Raw genomic sequence first — 26355 nt, forward strand, 5'->3', positions numbered from 1 at the left:
AGGTCGTCCGCTTCATAGAGCCTGCGATTGCAGGGTCTATGAGTGCACTTAGGGCAGACAGCTTCTGGAATAGGTACCCTGGTGAGGGCTCTGTGTGAGCATTAGGGTGTCCGGTACACATCTGTGTTGTGTTCAATGTAAAAAAAAGATGTCTTACGGAAAAATATCTTTGCTAATAAGGTCGAACCAACAAGGTTAATTTTTTTGCAATCTCATTTCATTATTTTATTGTCCCTTTAATGGGCGCGCACCCCCCGTGCTTTCAGTGTTTCCTCTCCTAGCTGTCACCCATCTTTTTTTTTTTTACATTTCTGTTTAACTCTTTAACCCCTTTCACTCTGCACAGTATGATTTTGGGATGGCCCATTTTGGAGTCGACTGTATTGCAAAACGCGTTATTCAGCTGACATTTTCGTAATGGTATTCTTATCTTGCACAACCCGAGTATCACTTTGTATGCTGAACTGCTCTCTGACTCCATGCTCTTGATTAGTGGTGACACCCTGTTTGATCTGGGGCATATCCCTCTTGCCAAATGTCGTCTGCCTCGTGCCTCCCAATCAGACGTTGCCATACATTGTCGTCTGTAGGCTAACAGCAAACAAGGAAGAAACTGCAAATGGCCTCCAGCTAGGATGGGGAATGTCTTGACCCTTGTGGGGCGTGGCTTGGGAGGTTGGGTCAACATTGTGGAATGTCTATGGAGAAGGCCCTGATTGCCTTGACGACGAGGCAATTTCAGGAACATATGAATGCCGTTTGGACAAAACAGCCCCTACAAGTGTCAATATCATTGTATAGTGCCTTGTATAGCGTCCTTGTGTCAGTTTCGGTGGGCCTCGCTGCACGTAGCTCTGTAAGAATAACAAGTGGGTGGGAGATGAACGGGACCTTTGTGCCAATCAGCTTTCTATGGGTTTGGTGGAGACACTTAGGAGAATGTTATCATTGGGGATTTGGTGACAAGGACTAACCTGCTCTGAACGTACCATCAGGGCTTTGAGCTTAATGCACATGGCCACAGCAAAGCCAGCGAAAGGTGAGGTGTCCCATAGGTAAATGGCAATGAATATTGACCGCGATAATAGGCAAACTCCCTGAATGGTTAGCTAGGGGAAGGTGTCCCACAAGCCTGAGTGGGGTTCCCAAAGTCTGCCCCAACTGTTGTGATCCCTGTTCATCCACTTATTTTTGTAGTTGCTGTTGATAAGTTATTTGGTAAAGCTATGGCCTAAAACCTGAGAAAATATATACAATGAAATAACGAGGCAAGAAAACATAGCAGGGGTTATTCAGAATCACAGTATCTTTTTTTTTTAACATATCACAGTATTGTCTCCAAAAAAAAGAAGGAAAATGACTTAGAAAAAGTTAATACAGCTACCAAGAGCACTTCCTATCTCCATTCTTCTCATGATTTCCATCACCCTAGCAGCTGAGAACAGCAAAGCGGCCTTTGGCAAATTCTCTCGACTTGGCAGAGTTAGAATGGTGACAAATTACTTCTAGGAGGAGGGTTATTGGTTAGTAATTCAAGGATACTATTCTCATATAGGTTCATCTATCTCTGTGACTATTGCAGTGTGCTTAAAAGAGTTACAAACGCCTAGGTAAGCCCTTAACATTTCGCCAGGAGTACAAAGGGAAGCAGAGAGAATGAAAAAAGTTGCTGTCGTCCTTCTCTTTGTGTGGTCACTTAATTCTGAATTCTCTCGCCTTCCTGATCTCAGGCACGCTTGTAGGCACACGAGCGGCCACGCCCACTTTGTCGTGTGACCACGGGGTCCACGAAGGTCTTGTCCGAGATGTCCTTCCAAATCATTGGGTAGACTCAATGGAAGGAGCTCAGTCAAGTTCAGTGGTTTTGTCACTCCCATACAGTGTTGTGACCTCATTCTTTCAATGGCTCTTTTATCATATACATTGGTCTGTAGAGACTTTGTGATCCCAGGAAAGACACCCAAGAAAGTCAAACTCTAAAATCGCAGCGTGTCCTGGCCCAGCCAGCAGATGCGGGCTCAACTTTTCATTCGACAATTCTGACCTCCTGTCAAGATGGGGCAGTTGAAGCTTGTCTTGTACACAAACCGGCCTCTTTTGCTGGTAGAACATATGGTTGAAGTCCATCACCAGGAAGCCAGATCAAGCCCCATCAGTCTTCCCTATGAGTAGGAGAAAGAGGGGGCGTGGGAGATGGTCCAGTTTGAAGCAGAGATACAGTCAGTTTTGCTTTCCACATTGCCTGTGTATTATTCTGCCACTCCCAGGGGGTCTTTTAAGGCCTTGAGATGGTCCTGTGGTGGCCTCCGTGGTGCTCAGGTCATACTTCTGATTCCAGACTGGAAAAGTGAGCTGACCCCCTCCTGGTGTAAAGGCTGCCACTGTGGCTGGCCCGAGGTAGGCACTCTGGCGAGAACACGTGTCTGTGGCACCGCAAGTGGCACCGGCTCAGGTCCTCCAGGCTGCGGGAAGTGGGGTGGATAGGGGCTATGTCGCATGAGTGGTGGTGGTGGCAAGAGCAATGGCTACGGACAGGCTCCCAGCCTAACCTCCTCTCTAGCTTTTCCTCAGAGCAACTGCTGAAGTAGCGTGGTTCTTTGTGGCAGGGAGGTGGCAACATGTCCAGGCTACTGCAGTAACATGATCCATGGCATGTGGGTGGCAGATATTCCTTACTGAACTGGCGATACTTGCCCAGCTTATCGACTGACCAGTATCTCATGGGTTTGCGGGCTGTCATTGATGCCTGTCGCTCCCGAGACGGGTACGTACAGAAGTAGTTGGGAGAATACCAGCAGTTATGATCCAAATCAGGCTTCACACAGGTGCCTTCCCTTTCGCACACATCCGAGTCGGAGTCTGAGATGTCGGGGTACTTGTTTTGACTTGGGAAGCTGCCTCCCATAACCAGAGGGTGAGAGTGACTCCGACAGATATGAGCACGGCTAGGGCATTTTTTATGCTGCGACAGCGGTTTTGAATCCGGTTCCAGGTCATCCCGGCGGTGGTGGAAGTCTCTGCCAAAGGTTCGATCATCTTCATAGGAGATACGGGAATAGCCGTAATGGGGACCCTCAAAAACATCCATCCCTACCTTACCAGGCCTGCTGCTGCTCCCAGTGGCAACCCCTTCTCTATGCATTTCACAATCTATGTCGCAGGAGAGGGTCCCCTTCTGTTGGTAGCTCCCACCCAAGTGATCAAACTTCTTGACCACCGTCTCTGGAGTTCTGCTTGCCCGGGAGGCCCCCGTTGACTTTGGAGTACGTTCCTTGCCCACTGGGAAGCTTTCATAATGTCCACGCGGCATCTTTGCCTGCCAGCCTGTGGCTTCAGGGCCATCTTTCTCACGGACTATTGCAAAGTAGGATGGTGGGTTCTCAAGGAAATGATCCCGCTGGGTCGGAGGAGACATCTGACAGGCCGCCATCTTCTTCTCCTTGCTGAAAGCTTGGCCTGTCTCCACCAGGTGATCAGAGAGCCCCTCTGGCTCGATGGGGCCATAGTACCGATGGAAGCCATCAGAAAAGGCGCTCTTGAGAGGGTGACGATTGGTTGGCGTCTTGGCGACAGGGTTAGGCATGGGTTGTGGAGGGGGATAGAGGTCCTTGTAGCAATTGGGGCTGCGGGCGTGACGCCACCGCTCCACTACTCGCCTCTCCCGGGGCAGGAAATTGGAGCAAGGCAGTGGCGGGGTGGGCAGAGGAGGAGGCCCCACAGAATTGGAGAGCGCTGCAATTCGCTGCGGCGGGTAGCAGTGGTTCAGGATGGGCAGCTGCTGGTCCTTGACCTTGGGTTCGTCGCCACTGCAGCAACTGTACATGCCCTGTAAAGGAGAGAAAGAAAGGGAATAAGATGAGCTCTTGTTTTCCATCCATCAGCATTCAGCACAACCGTGTGATGAGCAAGGGCACCCCCGTCAAAGACAAAGAGATGGCACAGATGTCTACACTAATATACACAGTGTGTTGCTGCCTGCAGAGATCGATCAAAGGGCCAGGCTTTAATTTAACAAAGAGTGGTTTGAAAAAACAAGCATTGCAACAGAGCCAGTAATACCAACTTAAACAAGGAAAGGCTGTTATTGACGCATGCAGTGGGGACATAAACCTTTTACTGGTGCTCTTTTTCGGCTGAATTGTTAACTATATACATTAAAATGATGTGCTTTTGGTTTTATATAATATTTTCTCTTTTTTTCAACACCAAAAACAGGAAAGGCTGATCGCCCTGTCCAATGAACTTTTTCTTCCCCCTTTCTATTTCTCTTACCACCTTTTCAAGTCATCTGCAATGCCAGGGAGAGAGTAGGAAATCCTGGCAGTGCTCTTGCAATAAAGCGGGTAAGGTAATGCAGGGACCCAGAGGCTGGCTGGCCTAGCAGGCAATCAGTCAATAAGACGATAGCCGTGTGGCTTACCTTTACTGAGGCGCCGGCCTGTCCTTCAATGCACAGGTTTCCATATAGGGCAGCCTCCCTTTATTTTTTTATTTATTTCATTTGTATAGTGCACATACAACCCATGGGCATTGAGGCGCTGTTACAGTTACAGAGTTTGAACGAGCTTTCGTAAAACAATATTAAGGATAACACAGATTAATATTAACACAGGTACATATTAACCAATTGACATTATCATAAAGTGAGGAGAAGTAGTGTGCCAGGGTTGGTTTCTTGGCAGGTAAGAGTAGGGGAAAAGGGGGGCTGTATAGATAACTTTGCAGTTATCTATCCAGCGAGTGTGCATTACATTACAGCCAGCCTTCTACTGTCCCTCTATTGTGAGGGTGCCCTGTTAGCACACAGGAAATACCAACTACAAGTTCCATACCTCTGTATTTGCAGGTGGGGAGGTGCAGCCAGGCAATAATCAGTGAGACATATGGACAAGGAAGTAAAGACGTGGGTCACATGCAGCCCTCCTGATGTTTTGGCCTATGACCCCCATGATCCTACACCTTTGATTAAACTGGCCAGGGCTAATGGCAGTTGTAGGCCAAAACATCAGCCGGGCCGCAGGTTAGCCACCACGGAAGGGCATTACATGGACACCTCTGAAATACATAGTTTTTCATCATGCTCATCATCACGACTCTCAATTCGTGCCCTCCAAGATCGGCATGGCGCGGTCTCCCCACACCTTCCTCCTTTCTCCCTTTCCGACTCATGAATGAAAGCATTTGCACGCAAGGGCTTTGGCATCTATTACACAAGGAGAAGAGATGGTTCCCTGATGGGGAACTCCCGTCCCCTGCACACTTTCATATGGCCCAAAGCAGCCAAATGTTTAATAAGAAGAAGCAAATGGATCCTTAAGAGGGGCCAACGTATGCTACTTATCGATTTGATTGGATTGATGCGTGTAATATTCCAATTTTAAGAAGTTCAGATTACAATACTAGAAATTATTCAAATAACCGTTCAGTTGTAATCAAATTCATGGATTTAATATACATATGGCCCAACGGGTTTCGAGAAAGCTCTTCATCAGGGGCATCAAATCAAAAGATTTGAATATTACTTGCATCCATCCAATCAAACCTAGATGCGCAGGTTGTGGTTTTCTCCCCTGCACCTAAAATTAGATTGCCACATTTGTTTCTAATTGTATTGACCTAACTTATTACCTATCTTTTAAGATTCTATACAGACAACCTAATAAGGTGTATATTGTGTCAATCAAGTTTGATCTATTACAAAAGGCACACCTATGTAATTCCTGCACTTGTATTTACCATGACTCTGAGTAGCTCAGCAGAGAATAACCTTATACATACATATGTTGGCTCAGTCTTCTGCAGGGAGGAAACACAAATTATGTATTTATTTATTTATTTCTAAACAGGAAGAACAATAAAAGAATGTACAATAGATGAAAATCAGATGTGACAGCACGCAGTGAGCTTCTTAGAATGGGGTTTGAGGGACATTGTTGTGGAGGGAAGTAAATGGAACAGTCACCGGGGACAATACATAAGTAGACAAACATAGATTAAGGGCAAAGAACACTGGACATTTTTAAGTGCAGGTAGACGTACGGCCAGCTGTGCTTGGGATGTGACCATGATGAGTGAAGTGCTATAGTGGAGGAAGAGGAAACAAGGGGTAGAGGCAGGTTCGAGGGGAGGGAAAAATGTTAACTAGCAGGCTGATGGTAGGCTTTTAGTTTTGTTTTGAAAAAATCAGTGGGGACTCTCGGATGTTGCGGGGAAGAGAGTTCCATGAAACTGGAGCAAGAAAAGAGAAGGAGTGGAAATGAGAGGAAGCACAGGGAGGGCGAGAAGCCATAAGGGTAGTCCAAGAGGCACAGCCTCCACTGCCTCAGGTTTCTTCTTGAGGGAGCAGTGCTGGTACCCGGGAACTTTATCTTAGTTTTCCTGAAGTCATAATCTGTGTCTGGGTAACAGGGCCAGGTACTTGCCTCGTCCTTATTATGGCCAGTATACAGACAGTGTATATAGACAGCCCAGCAACCCTGGATTATGCTAGAGGTCATTGATAACTGGCGTGGAAGGCAATGAGGAAATGTTCTGTATTAGTACCCGGCAAGAGACAATCAGATTGTTAGACGCAATCTAATGGGCTGTCGCCCGGTCCATACCCCACGCAGAATCCCTCGAATCTTCATCCCCGGTGGGGGTTGTTGCAGCCCCTCAGCCAATGAGGAGGCTCAAAATGGGGCAATCCCTGCTCCGAGCCTCCACATGGCTGGCGGTTGGCGGCTGCCATCCTCCCCCGCCGGGGATTCAGATAAGTTTTTTCTTTCTTCCTCCCCCCTCGCCTGCAAACAATGCCCTCCCTGCCCTGCCAACCCCATTTACTTTTTTTTTCTCCTTTTTTAGGAGCGAACGTGCTGTGAACACTTCTGTCCCCACCACGTCCGCTCCCAATGGGTGCCATGGAAAAGGAAAACGGACTCTGGCAGGCATTTTTTTAAACATTTTATTTTTTTTCTGTTTGGAAACGCTGCAGTATTTCGGAACAGAAAAAGAATACTATTAGTCCCTTAGTCTTGCGATCCGGGGTATTAAAAGCAATAAGCCCCTTGCCACGGGGGCATTACTAAGTCAGGTAATGCCCTGGGGCCCATAGTTACAGGCCCGCGTGAAGCGAGGCAAAGCCCTGTAACTAGGGACCCCGGGGCATTACCTGACTCAGTAATGCCCCCGCAGCTCAGGGCTTATTGCATAAGTATGGCCCTGGTATGAAATTAAAGGTGATATCATTCCACTATTATTTTTTATTTTTAGAGTCCCTCTGTAACACTTGCTCTTCTTCTGAGAGAGCTTATCTCTCACTGTGGTTCTCTGACACCAGATGACCCTTGTCCCCCCCAACTTCCTGTTCCCTACGAAGACGGTAGTGGTGTTCGGAAATCCGGTGACCAACCCTCCTCTCTTTACTTCTGGGTCCTAGCTTCCCAGGATGAACAGTAATTGAACATTACAGGGATCAGGGGGGGAGGATCTGTGCCTCAACTTCAAGAAGAAGTAGTACGGAGAGTCCCCTTATGGTAAATGCAAAAGATGAGGGGCGAACGCTAGCACTGAGGTCGTTGCTGGGGTGATCACCCTAATGCTTATATAGGGAGGACATTGGGATGTAAAATTGCCCAGAGGGGAGACTACACCAATCATAATGTGTAGGAAATAGGGGGGGGGGGCTTTGACTCATTTCACTTGTAGGATGGCACAGGTGGATTGACATTTACGGATTTTCGGAGACCTCCTTAATGGCTGGTGGGTGCCATTCAAAGGTCTGGGGCCATTGGGGAGTAGATAGAGAGGAGTGGGTTCAGAAAGGGGTGACCTCCTCACAGGAGTTCTCTTTGTCAGAGCGTGAGCACGGGCTGCGAAGTACATATCTGTGAATAGATATTTTGGTGTTTTAACAGTTTCTCAAAATACATGTCAGTCAAAGCTACTGATTTAATATTTATACATATCAACATTAATTCAGTTTTTAATGCAATAAAAAAGGGACCCTTTGAGCACAGTGTGCCAGGGCTGGCATGCTTAGAAGAAACTTGCTGTCTTGGCTTGCCCTGAGCCATGCTCTGCACACGGTCTAGCCGTGTTACCTAAAACCCAGCTTTTTTCATACACACCATCTTTGTCCCGAGCCCGGATGTATTCAGTGCCCAGCAATGGTGACAGCATGGCCCAGAGCTCTGGCCGCCTCTTTTCTCAACTCGAGCTCGGGAAAACACAGAATCCAGACTACCCAAGCCACAGCAAGAGTGCAGACCCACACTTGATCCCAGCCCAAAGAAGAGTGCAGTGTCAAGTCAAACTAGTGCTTACATCAGTGCAGAGCTATCTCTGGAGACCAGCACAGTTTGCACCTCAAACCTGCCAGAGCCTGAAGCTCATCCCATCTTAGTCCAGTCGGGTATCATCCCAAACCCGCCTCAGCTAAGACTACCCCCATGTAGAGGCCAGCCCAGGCAAGCACATCAGAGTCCTGAGAACATTTACGTTTTGGACCTATAATAGCTCAGAGCTCCCAGAGATCCCTTTCATTAAGCCAAGCCTTGCCCAGAGCTCAGATCAGCTCAAACCCAGACCACACTCCAGATCCCAGACCTTGCTCAAAGCCATCCCCTACCCGGAGCACAGCTCTGCTAGAGGCTCTGGCTGTTCAAAGCCATCCCCTACCCGGAGCACAGCTCTGCTAGAGGCTCTGGCTGTTGAAAGCCATCCTTTACCTGGAGCACAGCTCTGCTAGAGGCTCCAGATGTTCAAAGCCTAGACCTACCAAGGATTTGAGAATCCTGCCCAGATCGCATCCATGGAAAATCTAACAGCCTCCATGAAAACCAGTTAAGCCTGAGCACACACTGATTCCCAGTCCTGACCATATCCACATCCCAGCCAAAAGCCTGGCTCAGTCCAATGTAAATCCCACCAGAGGAAGTGGGCCAAATAAGGCCAAATAACCCTATCCCAGAGTTCAGTCCAGTCTAGGTATTCTCATTGCGAGCCAAGCCCAGCAAAGAACACAGCCAAACCCAACCTGGAGCCCAGCTGCTCAACCCAAGCCCTCCCACCCCCACATAGAAAACAACAGAAATCAAAACAAACCACACTCCGTTAGAAGCGGTGACAGCCTCAGGACCCCTTGTGTGAGAAATTAGCATTTTTGATAGAATGTCCAGGATATTACAGCAGAGCTCAGCGTGGGACTCTGTATCAGAGAAGCAAAGCTCTATGCATATCTGTATATAACCAAGTACCACAGCTATGTGCAATTCTGGCTATTGTCGTCTAATGCCCCTTTTCACCAGCAGCAGGACGTTGAGACCGCTTGGGCATTAATCAGTGCCAAATTCCGTGTATATCTGTTGATCAACCACAGAGCTCTGCGTTAAACAGGTTTTTCTTTAATCAGTGGTAGAGTTATAAACGATTGACTCTGGGGATGATTATGCATAATTCTGTGATTGAATTCGTGCATTACCAAAGCAGAGCTCTGCGCCGGAGATTTAATGAGAGCGCAGCTCGGTGTCAAGCTGTATACTACTGGGACCAACAATCTAAACCAGTATGCAATCTATCCCGCGCAGAGCTTAGAGGGAGAGGATGGGCATTATGACACCACCAGCTTAGTGCGAGCCGGAATATGAAATGGTAGAGAATATTGTCCAGACCAACATGTACTCTTCATCGTGTGACGAAACAATAATTTTGACATTGCAAAATCTGTAAGATAACTCTGTTTGTGATCAATCAAAGATGGTTGATTAGAAGTGTATTGTTCTTTATTGAGTGAGGAGTTTAAAGGAAGTACTGCCAACACGTGTTTCGACCTATTGGAGCTTTTTTCAAGGCTACTATTATTACACTAATCAAACCTTTGTGAGCAGAAGAAGGAGAAGGCTCGGCAGACTCCCTTTTGTTATTAAATGCACCTGCAGCGGCGGGGTGCATTTAATAACAATAGGGTGCTAGTGCTTAGCATCAGCACCCTATTCAGATGATTACGTCCCCGCTCCGACACGGGTCCGAGGCGGATTTCATTGGAATAGGACGCTCATGCATTAGCATGAGTGCCCTATTCCAGAGATTAACTGCCAGGTGCCACGGCGGGGAGAGTTAGAAAGAAAAGTGGTGCTTCTACCTCCGACTCCCCTCCCCCTGTTGACTAGGGGCTCCACGGGGAGGGGGGTGGGCGCCAATTCTGCTGAGGGTGCTGCTGCCTACTGGGAGTCATCACGGACAGACCACAAAGTGAATCTGGGCTTTGTCAGGAGCAAAGCTGAGAATGGGCAATGCTTCACACAGTTTTCAGGCAAGTCATCAAAGAACCTTCAAGGTCGATCATTCAAATCATGTGTGCACCCTCATTCCTGTAAATAAAGCCTAGATGTTTACAGGGGAATTGCTGGATAATGCGCAGCCTCGTGGGGCTAGGGCATGAAAGTCATTCCCCTATATAAGAGGTCACACATCGAGGTACACCTGCTCAAGGTATCCAACATGTATTAGACTTAAGCTTGTAGGGGAATTCAGCTGTAAACGTCCTTCTTCAAGGACGGATTAAACAGTCATTTCTTTTAAGAACTATTACTGGGAAAAGATGAGTAGGCCAGGGAGGAGGGGTGTATTGTGCATGTTGGGGATGAGGGGGGTTCCTCCTTTTCAGCTCCTTCCAGCCTCCCCTCTCACCCAGCCTCTGTCCTAGGTCTCGTGCAAGCCAACAATTGACCTCATTGTGTACTGCACACTTTCAGGCATTTAATCATTTAACAGAACGTAAGGGCGTGTTTTAAAATCTAGCAGATGCTTCGGCCTACACGACTGGGAGTACTACAACAAATAGTGAGGCCCGCGGACTAGGTTTAGTCTGAGGCATCGCTAAGATGCATAGAGCGTGAAGACTTGGGCCAGAAATAAAATGTTCCTTCATTGCAGTGACGGCAGCTCCGCCCATTGTCTTCCAGCACCAAGACCTGGAGCTGGAACGCTCTTGGAGGATATGATTGACCTTAGCCGGAGCTTAGCTCCTGTTGACATGCGGTGACTCCAAGCTCAGGATTTACAGTTACAGGTCTTGGCGGCGGTCGATTTCTTTACTCTGTGTTATTGATTTAACGTTCTTTAACCGCACTAAATAAACCGCTTGTTCACTGGGCCGCAGCTTTGGCTCTATAAAGCAGAGTACAGAACACGCAGCGTAAAGTAATACATTGAGCCAACTTTTTACAGTCGGCTCGAGGGTCACTTGTGCATTGTCCAAGCTCCCATGGCTTGCACTCCAAAAAGTAGCATCGTTTGCATAACTCCACCCACCTCACAAAAAGGACACAATGCGCTTTAAACCCAGCACATCTGCATTAGAATTACAAACAAGCACAGTTCCCTGTTCTTTACCTTTTCGTATAAGTGTGTCATGGAGTAGTTAAGTGCATTCGCTCCAAAAGAAGTGACAGTCCCTTAGTGGACTGATTCGTGATTAGTTTGACAGGCAAACCCTTCATCTTATTTGCATTACTCAGCGTAAGTGTTCTTTTGAATGAATGAATGAATGAATGAATGAATGAATGAATGAATGAATGAATGAATGAATGAATGAATGACTCTTTAATAGGCATTCAGAAGTGGTGAGATTGCACTCGAGTGCCTTGTGACGGTATTGCGTCCTTGTGCCGATGCCCGTTTTTCCGACGGGTGTTTTGCCGTGGGAGTTTTGCCCAAAATTTCCATTGACATTTTTGGGGGGTGGGAAACGGTAAATAAAGGGTTGCAGGGGAAGGGAAATAAAAAACTAAATTAACTGGGGGTTTGGGGGGGAACCCCCTTAAAAATAGTTGTTAAAAAAATTCGATAAAGTTTTTCTGCAAAACTTCTGCCGCAAAACACCCGTCGGAAAGAAGGGGGTTGGTGAAATGACATGGAACCCTTGTGATACTAGTCAAAACTATACTATGAATGTGTGCTCACTATCTGACTTTTTTGACATATTATAACATATGTAGATGGGAAAGCCATTATCTGGAATTACAATTAATCCAACTGTAAAGACTTGTATATCAGTATCCCCAGTGCATTATTTTCAACCTAGCCACACCAATAACTTTTGTTCCCTAAAACCTCGTTTCACTTTTTTTTTTTGTGTGGAGATGAAGCGACAAGACTGTACAATCCTAAACTGCAAAAGGTGACGCAACAAGGCTGTACAATCCTAGGCTGCGGACTTTAGAAGGTACAGTAGGTCAAACCTCGGTGACTGGCAGAAGCAGACTACAGCAAAGCCATTGTTCACAGGTCAAATGCTCCCTTTGGATCTATAACGTTCATCACTTTAATTTAAGGAGATGACCTTATTTCTCAGCCTGACCTGCTTGCGGGTTTCCTAACACCTTTGCGGCCTCAAGGGTTTCATGTTTTATTATGGCTCAAACCCTCGAGTCGAGGGTGAGGGGACAGCCATGGTAACATTGGATGTGATTGTTCCTACACAAAGTTCATTGGAGCATTAAAAGTGAAAACGTGATGTTCAGCGTTGGGCAGCAATTGAAAAACATTGTTGATGCTGCTGTTGATTTCCATGCAACAGCATCAAATCTGATCCGGAAGAGCGTCCTCAAGGGCCAAGAGTTCCGCTGACTCCACTCCACCAAGAGTGGCGTAACTTCATCTGGAGCCTGCTTTACAAAAGTGGGAAACAGACAACTCACGCTCACACTAGAACCTTCATTCTTCAAACTTAACACAGGTCTAGCCTCAACCTAAACAAAAACCTCCTCCCATTCCCTGAGCCTAGGCCAAATTGCCAATAATAAGCTCCCGAAACATCATTCGTTCACCCAGACGTAAACAAACCCACTCAAGACTCTGCTGATGCGAGCAACTTGGTAGCAAACCTTCCTTTCCTTGGCAAAGTAAGTGAGTAAAGCCATGCAATTAGATGTTCACAGCAGCTGACTACTAGACATGTGACGATGCGGGTACTGGCCATGGCACAGGATGACAGTGATGTCATAGGGACTGCATTATTTACACAGTGGGCAGAGTTGTGGAGGTCTCTCTGTGAAGCGTTTTATACTATTGGTCAAACTCTACTCGTCCAGTGTTTGACACCCAAGTGCACAGAGACAGCATCAAGACATTTCAATATTTCTATTTGAAATGGGCGCCGTGGGCCCCAGCAGCTGCCCCATGTTGGCAGTCTTGTGACATAGAAACATATTCAGGACATTGAACTTGCCTAGGGTGCACGTTACCGGCTGACTTTGCTGGTGCCCTGAGGACTTCACCGCATCTTGCAGTTAGCACCCTTCTGTCAACAAGCGACCAATAGGTTTTTCAGCAAAACATTTAGTGGGTCAGCGCCCTGCTGGCTGCTTGTCCCATGGTAATCTGCAGCTATTGACCGTGGATCACTGTATCACTTCCCTCTCAGTCAGGGATGTTATTTGGGGTCTTGAGGTCGCCCTTGTTACCCCTGTGGTCTCCCTTGCTACCCCAAAAATATATATATTTAAATGGGAGATGTTTAGCTGTGGACAGCGTCATGTGGCTCTTTGTTTCTGGAGTGGCTGGCTTTCTCGTTGGTTGGGTGATATTGTATGCATATTTTTTCTATGTAAAGCACTTAAGCTTAAGTGCTATATAATAACACATCATTATCATTTGGCCATGGACGTCTGCTTGCATTTACAGTGATTTGGTAATATGGGCCTATACACACTGATATTAATGAAACACATGGTGAGCCATTCTTGTATGAAATGTATATCACATTACAGTGATATAGACATATTTTTCGTAGTGTACTGAGGAACAATGCTATGTGATGCCACTTCCTGTTTTGAAAGGTTCCATCGCTTCCCGTGATTTCACCTCAGGGTGGGGTTAAATGGTATCACTTCCTGTGATGTCATAAGAAGTCAAGGTTTGTGTGATGTCACTTCCTCTACCCCTGGCATTTTGGTGAAATGACGTCCCTGCACTCAGCAGCTGCTGCAGACAGAGGCCTTCCAGGGCTTTAGTCCAGTTTTTTCTGATTATGTTTTTTACTCTGCTGATTTTTGTCTGGTTGCCTGGAAAAAAAACTTAATGCCTCTTTACACAATGTTATTAACCTACACCTGATTCATTTTCTCTAATGACTGCCACGTCTGCTAACCATCAAGTAGCATTTAATTTATGAGGGTGTGCAGAGGGCTCAGCCCTGACTTATTTTCAAGCACCAGCACTTATTGTCTCAGACAACATTTAATCATGAAGTGGTGGTTGTCAGTGCATCCATCAACCACAACGAGCAGGTGCGAGCTGTAGTGTAACCCCAAATATGTCAACAATATGGGGAGCAGCCATGGGGGGTGGCAGCAGCGGTGTCCACCGACATTGTCACAGGAATGTAAGAAAACTTTTGGGCTAATTCACAGAGTGTTTTCCAATGGGGTTTTGACATTATAAAACACTTCTGTGAATTAGGCCCTTATTGTTTTACAAATTAAGCCCTGTTATCAAGTGATTGGTGTGATGCCATTCTGAATACTATGGTGCCCTATCTGATTGGTCCTCACCCTGTTGACGGGCTGGTTCTGGCCTATCACAAGCCTTGCATGCATTACCACACTATCCTGCAGGCGTACAGATGTTCTGAATGGGGTTCTCCCCTGAACATAGCCAGGTTTTCAATGCTCTTAGATCTACTGCTTTTGTGGCTTCGTGTGCCCTGGGGCCTCCATGTCTTCCAGCATCCTCTTTGTTAACTCTTTTTTTCCATTGTCTTTTTTGTTTATTTATTTAAACCTTTCTCCTATTTGTCACTCTCTGGGAAGCACTTGCTTCATCCTGCCCCTGCCTCATGGACTGGACTCCCCAGGCATTTGCCAGAGAGCTTGTCCCAAGTGGCAAGTATTTGCTCATCTCGGCTAGCCCGGATGTTTTGAATGACGATGTCCACCCTGGTATACATTTGATATTTGGTCTCGTCTTCTAAGATGCTAACTGGTGAATTGAGTTCTGCAGGTTTCTGCCTGACATGTACACTCCAACAATGCTCAGTGCTTCCCCCTATCGTTGAGTTCAAAGTTGTTCTTTCGGTTTCTCCAGATATGCCATGTCAATGACAACTCAGCCTGCCCTACAAATAAGGGCCTACGAGAAATTAGAAAACTGTCCAACCGGCTTGAAAAATCCCTCTTGATGAGATGCAGAATGAGTCCAATGTCCTTTTATCGCGGGATGTTTTTTCGCAGGTTTTTTGCCATGAATTTTTTTTAGAAAAAAAACATAGAATTTTTTAGGGGGGGTTAGTAAATTATATATATGGGGTGTGGGTGTTTGGGAATAAATCCAAATTAAAAGAAAATGGGGTGGTTGAGAGGGAACCCCCAAAATAATTTAAAAAACATTCAATGGGTTTTTCCATTAAAAAATCATGGTAAAAAAGCCCTGTGAAAAAAACATCCCGCGATGAAATGACATGGAACCGCAGAATGGTGGGCCTGAGCGATGTATTTGTAATATAACATAATATATTTGTATTAATATGCACTGACAGTAAAAAACGTAAGTGCAACTACCACCCTCCCAAGATATGCACCCTCCTCCCAACACAATCAGGGGAATGACCCTCATTTCTGGGCATTTAAAAGCACATCCTGTTGGTAAATTTGGGCTGCACTTTTACATGTGCAGAAATGTATTTATTTTGATTTTATTTATTTATTTCATGTGTTATATGCTCCCAGGACCCGGAAGTAACACGGTGCTAAATTATATACAGTAAACCATAGGTAGTTACAGAACAGTCCAATCGGCAGTAGTTACATAGGTAATCATGCATAATCATTACATAGAAACGTCCCCTTATTTGAACAACTGCTCAAAGCGGGGGAAGGGGCATCTGAATTAGAGCACCTGAGATGTACTGACTCAAATGACTTTTGTGAATTGGGCTGCTCCTTTTTTGGCGCAAGTGAGATGATTCACTCGAACATCTCCTCACTTACCCCCCAAAATGATTTGAGTGTCTGGCCTAAAGCGTCTGATCAACTAGTGGCTTGCACCTGCCCGTCTCCTTAATATAAAAAACAAAACAAACTGTATTTAAGCTGACAAACATCTTAAAAAAACACAGAGGGCCTGATTCACAAAGCGTTTTACAACGGGAAATCCCATTGAAAAACGCTTTGTGAGTCAGGCCCATAGTGTCAAATACACAAAGTAACAGAAATAAAAAATGTCTCAGATGTGCCTGTTTCATGTGTGTTAGTTTTAGAAATGTGCAGGTCATTTCATTCAAAAAGGTGGCCTGCACATTTCCCGGGGCTGTGCTGTAGGGTTAATGGTGTGTTGGTCACCCCCCTTGCACACATTATTGTGAAGAGCACAGTCCAGCCACCTGTGTAAGGCATGCTTCCAGCACACCCATGGGTGCAAGAAGGGAATTTCAATATGCAGACCTTTGATGGCCATCCCATTGGGAACACATCATCTGTATCCCTGCTTAAGCCATAGCAATGCAAGAGGAACCGCAGAGGTTCCCAGCACTGCAGCTCCGTTTAAGGAATGCATGCATGGATCCCTTGTACCTGCCATACACGGTTGCAGGTGAACACCCCCTCATTTCCCCAGAGATGAAAGGGGGTGCTAAGGGGTCCCTGCATATGCTTATCTAGAACATGCACAGTGAAATGACCTTTGTGAACGTGGTGCAAGTGATGAGATGCACCAACAATGTCTGGAGAATCGGCCCCTAACTGTAGAAATACATTCTGTGTTTTTCTCAGGTACAACGTTTGTAACATTGCAATACTACCTGACTCAATGGTGTTCAGTTAAGCAAAATAGGAGGAATACAAATCTGCATCATGAATGGTTGTCGTGTGACTGACTCTCCCTCAGCCCTTTCCCAGATTAGTGACCTGCAGAAGGGGACATTCTCTATTATGAAATCCTTCACCTCAGTGGTCCTCATGGAAGCAAACTCAGCAGGATGAAGCTCCACGCTCGCCTAATGCATGTCTGAATCTTCACCCGGCCTGATAGCTATTCCATAGGTCCATGACCATTGCACATTCCCTACATTGTAATATGACAAACCTCAATAACCTCATGTGACTGACTCACGGATCGTGCACTGTGTTAGAAAGACAATCGAATCTTTCTTTTTCCACTTAAAATCTAAGGTCACAGAATGGAGAAAGAAAAATTGATTTGCAAGGAAATAAAAGAAGTCCCCTTTGAATTACAAAAAGAAAATAAGCATCAAGGCACCTCTCTGGATGAACCATGGGAAGTACTATGGGGAAACGCGTGTCAAGAGATGAATAGCAATGGATAACAAATAGTGCAAATGTATGAAACAAATACAAATTACACAGAGAGATGAATAGCAATGGAACACAATGAGAAATTCGAGAACTGAATAAGAAGAAGAATTGTGGGGAAAATTGTGAAGAAAAATTGCCTGATTGATAATACAATAAGTTCTAAACAGACAACTCACATTAAAAGAAAGTATACAGCTAAACATAAGAAAATTGTATGTGTTTACTGAAGACTCACTGGTTATCACACAGTCTACAGGCACCACACCAAGTTAAACACGACTCCCGTGTCTGGCGTGTAATCTTACAATTCTACACTTCAACTGTACTAATGTTATCAAGCGCAAAAGCATCTAATGCTGAGATTGAAACTGGAGCCCTCACGAATACGCATAGATCTCGGGATTAGGTGCATTCACCTATTGAGATATCTTATTGGGGAGTTTAATCTGCAGTCCTATTTGGATAACGTCCACTGATGGACAGGACTCCATATCCTCCTACTAACCTCCCTGTCCAACCTCACCCCGTCCCTCATGCTAAACTAACCTTTTCTCTCTCTCTGCGGCCTTTGAAGTTATTTTGCCTTTAAAGAACTCACCCAAATGTGCCCAACATTCTCCCAATCTTCCCGGAAGATGTATGGCTCTTACGGGAGATTTGGCAGATTAGGGCAGATGTGGGCTGGAAGGATCTCGTGAACCAATCTGAATACCACTTGGAAGTGCCCGTGGATCATTTATGTATTTAATGTATTTATGTAATAGTTTTTTTTTCATAACGCGCCTAATACCATACCTGAGTTCAGTTTCTAAGCACAGATTTGGGATTCGAACCTCTGTTGCTTTGAGTGGTCTTGCTTCCAAGACCATCGCGTTGCCCCTGTGCTGAGAAAGATCACTCATTCGCTCAGGCTTACTCCCGAGTCGAGAGTAGTGCTAGCGCGTGGAGTGCTGGAGTTCAGAGCCATGCATAAGCACCTGAATGTTATGCCCTTGGCAAATAGAAGCTAGACCTGAGAGGAGAGAGCGTGATAGGCTCAATGTTCCTGAGGACAAGTAGAGGGCGGCAACAGGATTCAGAAGGTTTTGCAACCTGTTAATCAGGAAGGAGGGGAGGATGAGCTATAAACGCTGTTTGAATGGTCAGGTCTGGAACGCAGTAGCGCATTGACAATAGTCACTTTGTGAGACAGGGGAAGTAGCAAAGGATGGGTCCAATGTTTGGCCGAGTTGAGAAACATTTCTGTGTTTTCGGTGTAAGTGTAGAGTTGTGGGCATTTGAATACATGAAAGGAGCTGGGGGTTCTCTATAAATGTGAAAGAAGTGGGGGATATTTCGAAGGTGGTCACCCTCTGGAAGAGCAGTTCCCTTTTGAAATCAAGCTGTCAGGCAACACATGCAAGAGGGCGTTTACAGCATCTGCTGCTCCAGGAAGTCAATATAAGTAGTATCACTTGTAAATTAATTGTTTAGTGTTTTTTTTTTTTTTTTTACAATGAGTCAGGTTGAATCTCATTTTATGGAAGAATGAATTGAAGATTTTAGTGTATAAAGATTTCATATATTATACTTATTGCAAACTGTTATTTGATTTATGCGTCTGATTTGGATGGAAACTTTATATCATTGTGTATATGTATAAACATTTTCAATGTAATGCTTAAGGCTTGAATTAACCAAATGCAAATAAAAAAAAATAAAAAAAACAGCAAGACAAAAGCATACAAGACGAGCCATGAGTCTCAGAGGTGAACGGATTGGCTCTTAGCTCTGAAGCTTCAGGCATCATGACCACAGAGACTAAGGCCAGCAGGAGTAGTTGACCAGCTTCTCAGTGGAGGGGGCGCCCCGTAAGGGTGCACCTGGAACGCCAGACACTTACCTCCCGTGTGAACGGTGTCCAAGAGGGATAATGGAGGCAATGGGGGTGCAGCAGGATGCAGCTGGGCAGGTTATCCTTTGGGATCCTGGTGTAGCGTCACAGCGCCTGGTGAGGCCTCCCTCACACCGGCTGTTGGCTCCAGCCACATCGTGGCAGAGGAAGCCATGGCATTATCCTGCAGGCGTCCAACAGATGAAGATAGTTTCCAAAGATGGTCCTCATCACATATTGCAGGGGCACGTAGACTGTTCCCAGTGGCTCACGCATATGAATGCTGACAATCTTAAGCTGCTCCACTGGCCTGTCTCCCCGAGGGCCCTGAGCTGTGCAGTCCAGCCCATGCCAAGCAGTGATACTGGGACTGCACACATTTGCTTTCCAGGATGCGTCTCTGCTATACTGATGGCTGTTTACTGGGTGATGAATAAATGTATAGCTGGGCTTTCCCTCATTTCTTTTACATTTCCTCCTGTAGCATCTGACAGTAATGCCAGACAGGGAGTGCTTTGTTTGTATTACTTTTTCTTTATAAATGGAGTGGGAACTGGTAAGGGAATGTGCAATTCACGCAATATTGTTTGTCATATGTTTGCCTGGATTGTCGATTTTTAAAGTCTGAATTCATCGAATGAAAGTTGTAAAGAAAACATTGCTTGTTGAATTGACAATGACCTCAATAACTAGGAAATTCCATTCAAACAAAGCCGTGCTGACACACATTGTTTGCTGCTTTCAGAAACCATGCTATCCGTGGTATAGAGATGAGGGGGAATGTGTGTAGTTTTACATTTCAACACAGGACAAGTGATACAGAGGGTCACCTCAGCACAGTGCTGAATGGAAATCAGAACTACTGTAAAGAGGTTTGCAAATCTAATACCTCATCAGATCTTAAGGGAATCAGCACTGGGGGGGAAACGTTGCAGAATGGGGGGAAAAAGCAGCGGTGTGGCAGAAGCCTTTTTTACTGATGCCATACGTAATTCTCCAATGCAAAGATAGCAGGATGACACCTATAATGTATTAGCAACTGGGGCGAGGAGAGCAAACAATCAGGTTGCTTGAATCATGGGCTGAATCTATTGATCCAAGCCTGTGTTCCAAGCAACCTGATGGTTGCTTCCCCCTGCTTTCCCTCCCACTCCCTCTTCAATTTCCCATCCCTCCCCAACCCTCCTTATCGGATGCCTTCAGCAGCGGTGGCGGTGTCCACGCCACTGACACTGCTGCCAATCCCTCCTCCTGCTGGCCACCATGGAAATGGAAGAGGAGCTCCACTGGGGCCCAGTCTTTCAGCTCTGTGGCGGCCATCTTGTGTCAGTTTTGTTCACAGAGTCCCATCCTTTCATACAAAAGACATGGTTAACACCGTTTCCAGCCCGTGGAATGGGTGATTACTGCTTAGGAAAATATTTCAACGTCATGAAAGAAGATTAAATAATAAATGTAGGGGATTTTATTTCCTAGGTGTGATAGAATGTTGCCTGTCAAAAGGTGTGTATGCTTGACTGACTTACCTGGGAGTTTGCCAGTTCCCCACTATGAAGAGTGCATTTGTAAAATAAAATAAGTGGAACCATTCTGACATGTGATCATTTCTATGCTATAATCTGAACCAGCTCATCAACCTTCTACAGGGTGAAGCCTGAGCATTAGGCATTTCTAGCGAATGGTGAACTGGTTCGTCTTGTAAGCCCTTTCCTTAACAATGGATTAAGTATGCTATGTCATTAGCGATTTTAAGGATGACCACTTTGGCTCTCCCAAAATCTCCAGAGGCATACAGACCAATTCTTGTTCTCCCACCGTCCTCTCCCCCACCACCTGCCAGGTATTTAATGTCCAGGTGTTAAAGGCTCTCCTAAAGAGAGGTATCTGGGAATGCACCTACTTTCTGGGGCAATATAATATTGGAATGGGATCATGATGTCGGGCAATGTAAAACTGTCACAGTAATGTTCCAAGGGAAAATATAAAATGCACAGGTGGTAATGGAGTTGAACATTGAAAACTACCATGGGATACTTTTCTGGGGAGAAACTGGAACCGTCATCATTCTTTTCTGGGGGCCAATGTGAAAGATGTTAATGTTAAATGTTAAAGGATATTTGTACCGTGCACTATCACCAATGGAGTGGTCCCCTGGCGGCTCTGAAAAAGGGAGGGGGGGTGAATTAGTGGGAATAAGCTGGAAACGTGCAAGAGAGCATTGATGTGCTGTTGGCAGCCTCAGCCCGGTGGGTCTGTTGGCTGGGCTTGGGGTGTTTTACAGTCAGTAGTCGTTGTGTGCTGTTGTGCGAGTCTATGTGTGGTTTGTTTTGTTGTTGCAGTGTAGTGACGTTTGTGTGGATTGTTGTTTTGTAGGCTTGTGGTTGTGTTTGGATAGAGATTGAGAGGTGTATGCAGAGGGGTGAAATTGTTAGTGGATCGGTTAATTGGCATTGCTGTCCTTGCAACTATGTCTAGGTGTGATGCTTGCTATCATTCACTATTCCATCTGAGTGTGGCACTTGCTAATCTTCAATATCCTATCTAGATGTGAGGCAGGCTAGTGATCTCGATTCCATCTAAGTGTGGCACTTGGTAACATTCACAGTTTCATTCAAGTGTGGCACATGCTAACATTCACATTGCGACGCAGGCTAAAGTTAAGAATTCCATCTAAGTGTGGCACATGCTAACATTCACAATCCTATCTAGGTGTGACGCAGGCTAAAGCTAAGCATTCCATCTAAGTGTGGCGCATGCTAACATTCATATTCTATCTAGATGCGACGCAGGCTAAAGTTAAGAATTCCATCTAAGCGTGGCACACGCTAGGGGAGTTAGCCTATTTAGTGAAGGCCCAAAGAGTCTGAGACCCGGCATAACTTGCACTCAGCCAACCCCGTACTAAGCCCTATCTGGATTATATTTGGCCAGCATATCAAAGGTCCCTATATTTATGTGTAAAAATAGGCATCCTCCAAGTGGCCACCTTTACACAATCATGGAACAAAGCAAATGGAGATCAGTGCCCGATGTGTGTGATGGCAAAAGAGACTATATCACACTTTATGCTGTAATGTGGCAAATCGGAGCCCCTGAAGCGTATGTATTTGAGACCACCTCTGGGGGCGGCTGGGATTAGGGATACAGAAGCAGCAATGGTGTTTCTGAGGCATAGCACAGATCCATTTGTGGTGTTCGGGTCTGCGCGCTTTATCCATAGGACCTCGTTATAAGGAAAATAATCACTAAACCCAAGTCCCAATTAAGTACTATGCCCACAATAACTCTCCCTGAGGTTGTGAGTAAGGCTCCCTCTCGTGTTGTTAATTGAATATAAAGGATTTTTTCATAGAATCAACCTAACTTGATATTCGTCCAAATGAGGCTGCGAGCATGGCTCTTCTTGCGGTTTTCAAATGTGAATTGTTTGTAATTGTTGTATTAACTACTGTTTGTAATCTCTGTATTCATTACTATTTACTTCTTGTTTATGTCATGGCTGTAACTTGATGCATTGCGTGCTTCAGAAGACAATATGAAAATGGTATAGTCACTGTCTAGAGTGATGTTGAAAGCTACCTACACTCACCAAAAACTATTCATACCTTGTATTCTGTGGATTGTAAACGTATTGTCAACGTCCATGCTTTTGGGAACAATACGTCATCGCCGGCTAAACAAGCCAATCGGCTTAATATCTGTACTGCATATCTTTCAATAATTTTCGACATTTGCCCAAAATAATTAAAACCACAAACCATGCATTTTATTAAATGGTGTGTTTTCTTCTTTAGAAGCAAATGCAAACGTCCCCATTGCCACTGGAGTTTAGATGCCCAGCACAACAGACTTTAGTAAAGAACGTTTGGACTCTGCTCATTTCTCCTGAGTAAGAGGCTGCAGATGCTGGGAGCGTTTTAAGCCATTCAACAATATGGCGCATGTGAAATTAATGTTTGCAGATGCGTGTGTTGCATTCACTGAGGCAGCTAGAAAGCCTGTCAAAAGAAGTATATACAATGACAGACTGATCATAATGATGTCTACAAATTATGTGTTTGCGTGAAACTGTCAATTTATGATTGACATAAAAATTCAAAAATGTTCAGAAAGTGCATTACCATTATTTCTGTATATCAGGTGGGGCTGTTAGCACTGGATGGATGCCCACACCATTAGAAGGGGAAGTGAAGGTAGGGCAGAGCTGAGATTATGAGGAGGGGCACACGTTTGGCTTCTTGCCCGCTCATTGACTGAGCCCGGCCACGCCCTCGTGTTGGTGCCCACACCCCCGGGATCTCTTTGAGCTAGCTATGTGCATTTGAGGAGATGCCAATGACATTTCCAAGCAGTCTTCTCAAAGATAATGGCTGCATTGCAGCTGTAAACCAATTCCTGCCGTAATATACATGTCTTAATTAAGGGTGTTGCTTGCACTGAATTCCTGTTAAAACTAAGCATTTGTAAATTCCTCCGTTGTACATTAGCATTGCATAGGAATGTTCCAGGCACTGCCACAATGTTCCCAGTTACTAACAGCTGTTCACATCTTGTGGCCTTGTGGAACACGCGCATTCCATGCCTACACAAAAGGCTAAAAACGTTTGCTTTGCCAATGCTTGTTTTTGTTTGCTGCAAAGTTATTTATACTGAGGGCTAAACATAGTTTGGATACACGATGTAGACATTGACCTGACAAGGGGCTTAACTGTGCAAGAGGTGATAACGCGCATTTGAAACTACATTTTCAGGGTGAACGGGAAACTGGCAAGGTCATTTCTGGGTACACTGTAGAAGCTGCCGTAACAACATTGCTTGATTTAACGGCGTGAATCTGGCAAGACAAAATGGCATGGCAATGTCGAAACTAACAGTCTGGCGCATTGAGATGAACCCAAACACGTTTGGCAGCGTTGTGGAATGTTAGAACGGGACCGCTGGCAGGTTGCCATATCAACAGCGAGTGAGCATCATCACATCAGCAGCAGCAGCTTAGAATATGATCACAACAGTATGGTATTATTGGTAGCATCCTGGGTTCTATGAGTAACAGCCATGCATGCTCTGGAGGTAACAGGGCTGTGATCTCAGCAGGGTGCACTTAATATCAATTCTAACTGAGTTTATTTGTTGTGGCTATACTGATTGCAGCAAAAGAACATTGAGTGGCCACCGGGTTTTAAATGATTTGCTTATATATCTCTATGTCTCGTCACAGTATTTGAAATTGATGTCATGTTGACTTCTGCAAATAGCTTTACATGTGTAGCACAATATTTGTCTACCATGCATGCAGTCAGGGCCGGCTTTAGCGGCTGCAGCGCCCTTGGCAGCATAACACAAATCTGGCACCCTCTGACCCACTGAACCCGCCCACCAAGTGCACCCCTGCTCATGTGGGCTGGGGCCGCCACATCTCTGAGAGATCCTTCAAAAATGTCAGTACTGCACCGCCACACGAAGTGCAAGTGCAGCTCCCCATTGTTAATAAATGTACTCTTCACCCGAGAGCGTAGTGCATTTAATTTCAATAGGGCGCCTGCTACACCTTCTACCACCACCCCAGCTCAGGGGAGAGCTTGAAAGACTCCGCCAAGTTGGCGTGGTTGGTGGGCCAATGGCAGGCTGTGCCGGACGGTCGCCCGCGCGCCCACCTCTAAGGCCGGCTCTGCGGGCAGTGTTTATGGTAGGCACACGTATGTTTTGTTGCTGTAGAGAAATGCTTCAGTGTACCTTGGCAGACTTGGAATCTGAAGTATTGAAATATGGCGTGGCTTCAAATACCTTTCTGAACTGGCTGCATATCCAACGGATTTGTACGCAATGTCTTAAGAAAATTACACTACAAATTGCAGACTGTGTCCCCTTTAGGTGCAAACCTGTCTTGCAGATATAGCCAATGGGGGTGCAAGTGATGGCAAGTACATGGCGTGCACGCCTACCAGTTCAAAGGTTCACATGCGCCATTTTGACTGTGGTCCCCCGAGAGCGTGGGTCCTTTCCTCCTAATCCCCGCTCCCGTCAGAGCCTTGTATGTTATTGCTTTCCCTTCATCATCATCCACAGCATGATCTGTGGCGCCTTTGTGTTTGTCCTTGTTTTAGGTCATTAATTTTTGAGAAACAGCAAGACAGAGTGGGGAGGTAGAAGCGGGGGATGCTGGGGAGGGAAAGGGAGGTGGGGTGAGGCGGGAGACAGAGGAAGAGCACTCCTTGTCTCTGCGTCTTGGAGGGATCCACCTGAGAATCCACTGAGTGATAAAGAGACACATTTTTCAGCCAGCTGCTAATGTGGCTGGCATGTTAATTGCACAATAGCTGTCATGACCAAGGCATGTGGAATGAGAGGCGAGATCTGACGAGAGGCGAGAAGGAAGGGATAATTAACGAGTTTGGGGACCGGCGGGGGCACCTGTAAGTAAATTTAGATGGAGGAGGACGGGGCTAGGGGGAGTCATGGGAATTGATGGATTGACTGGATGGGTGATTGACAGGCCAAAGGACCGAAGGCAATAGGAAGCACTGAGCAAGGCGGGTGCGCATAATCAGAGGGCGACGCACGGCATCAGCTTCCGACAGTGCGGCTGATACACGCAAAACCATGGTCAGGGTTGGTTAACAATATTACTAAACTACTTAAGCGTCAGTAAGAATACTAACAGCCTAGATCGGCCTAATAAATATGCAATATTCTGATGATGGTAAATAAATGTATTTAAATATAAGTGTCCAGTTTCTCAAATTGTCCAGAGTGCTGGCCATGGATCAGGGTCTTTTTCTAAGCACTCCCAATTTTGGCAGATAAGAGTACTGAGGTCGAAGGACATAACATGATTTCCCCAAGATGACACAGTTTGGGCAAGTGTGAAAGGTGCAATTAGAAAAACCCTTGTATTCTGGTACCATAGACAGTTTATTTATCTGGAATTCATTACTTTTTTAAAAGTCCAATGCTATTTTGCAGGGACATCATTTCACCAAAATGCCAGGGGTAGCGGAAGTGACATCACATGACCCTTGACCCCTGATGACATCACAGGAAGTGATGTCATTTGACCCCACCTCCACCCCAAAGTGATATCGCGGGAAGCGATGGAACACAACCTTTGACCCGTTGACAAAACAGGAAGTGGCATCACATAGGATTGTACACTATGAAAAATATGGTTACGATATCACTATAATTTCATGT

General features: G+C 45.6%; 1 protein-coding gene across 2 annotated transcripts in view; it reads right to left on the bottom strand.

The window, feature by feature from the left end:
- Positions 1–266: 266 nt before the first annotated feature.
- GRIN2D (glutamate ionotropic receptor NMDA type subunit 2D) overlaps positions 267–26355 on the bottom strand; it is a 1678351-nt gene continuing 1652262 nt past the window's right edge. For both annotated transcript variants that reach the window (XM_069637325.1, XM_069637330.1), the window contains exon 13: positions 267–3826. In XM_069637325.1, the coding sequence (XP_069493426.1) occupies positions 2321–3826 (1506 nt within the window). In that variant the 3' untranslated portion in view covers positions 267–2320. The remainder of the gene's footprint in view (positions 3827–26355) is intronic.

This window comes from Ambystoma mexicanum, chromosome 1q (genome assembly GCF_040938575.1).
Source record: "Ambystoma mexicanum isolate Mex_15411 chromosome 1q, UKY_AmexF1_1, whole genome shotgun sequence".
NCBI lineage: Eukaryota > Metazoa > Chordata > Amphibia > Caudata > Ambystomatidae > Ambystoma > Ambystoma mexicanum.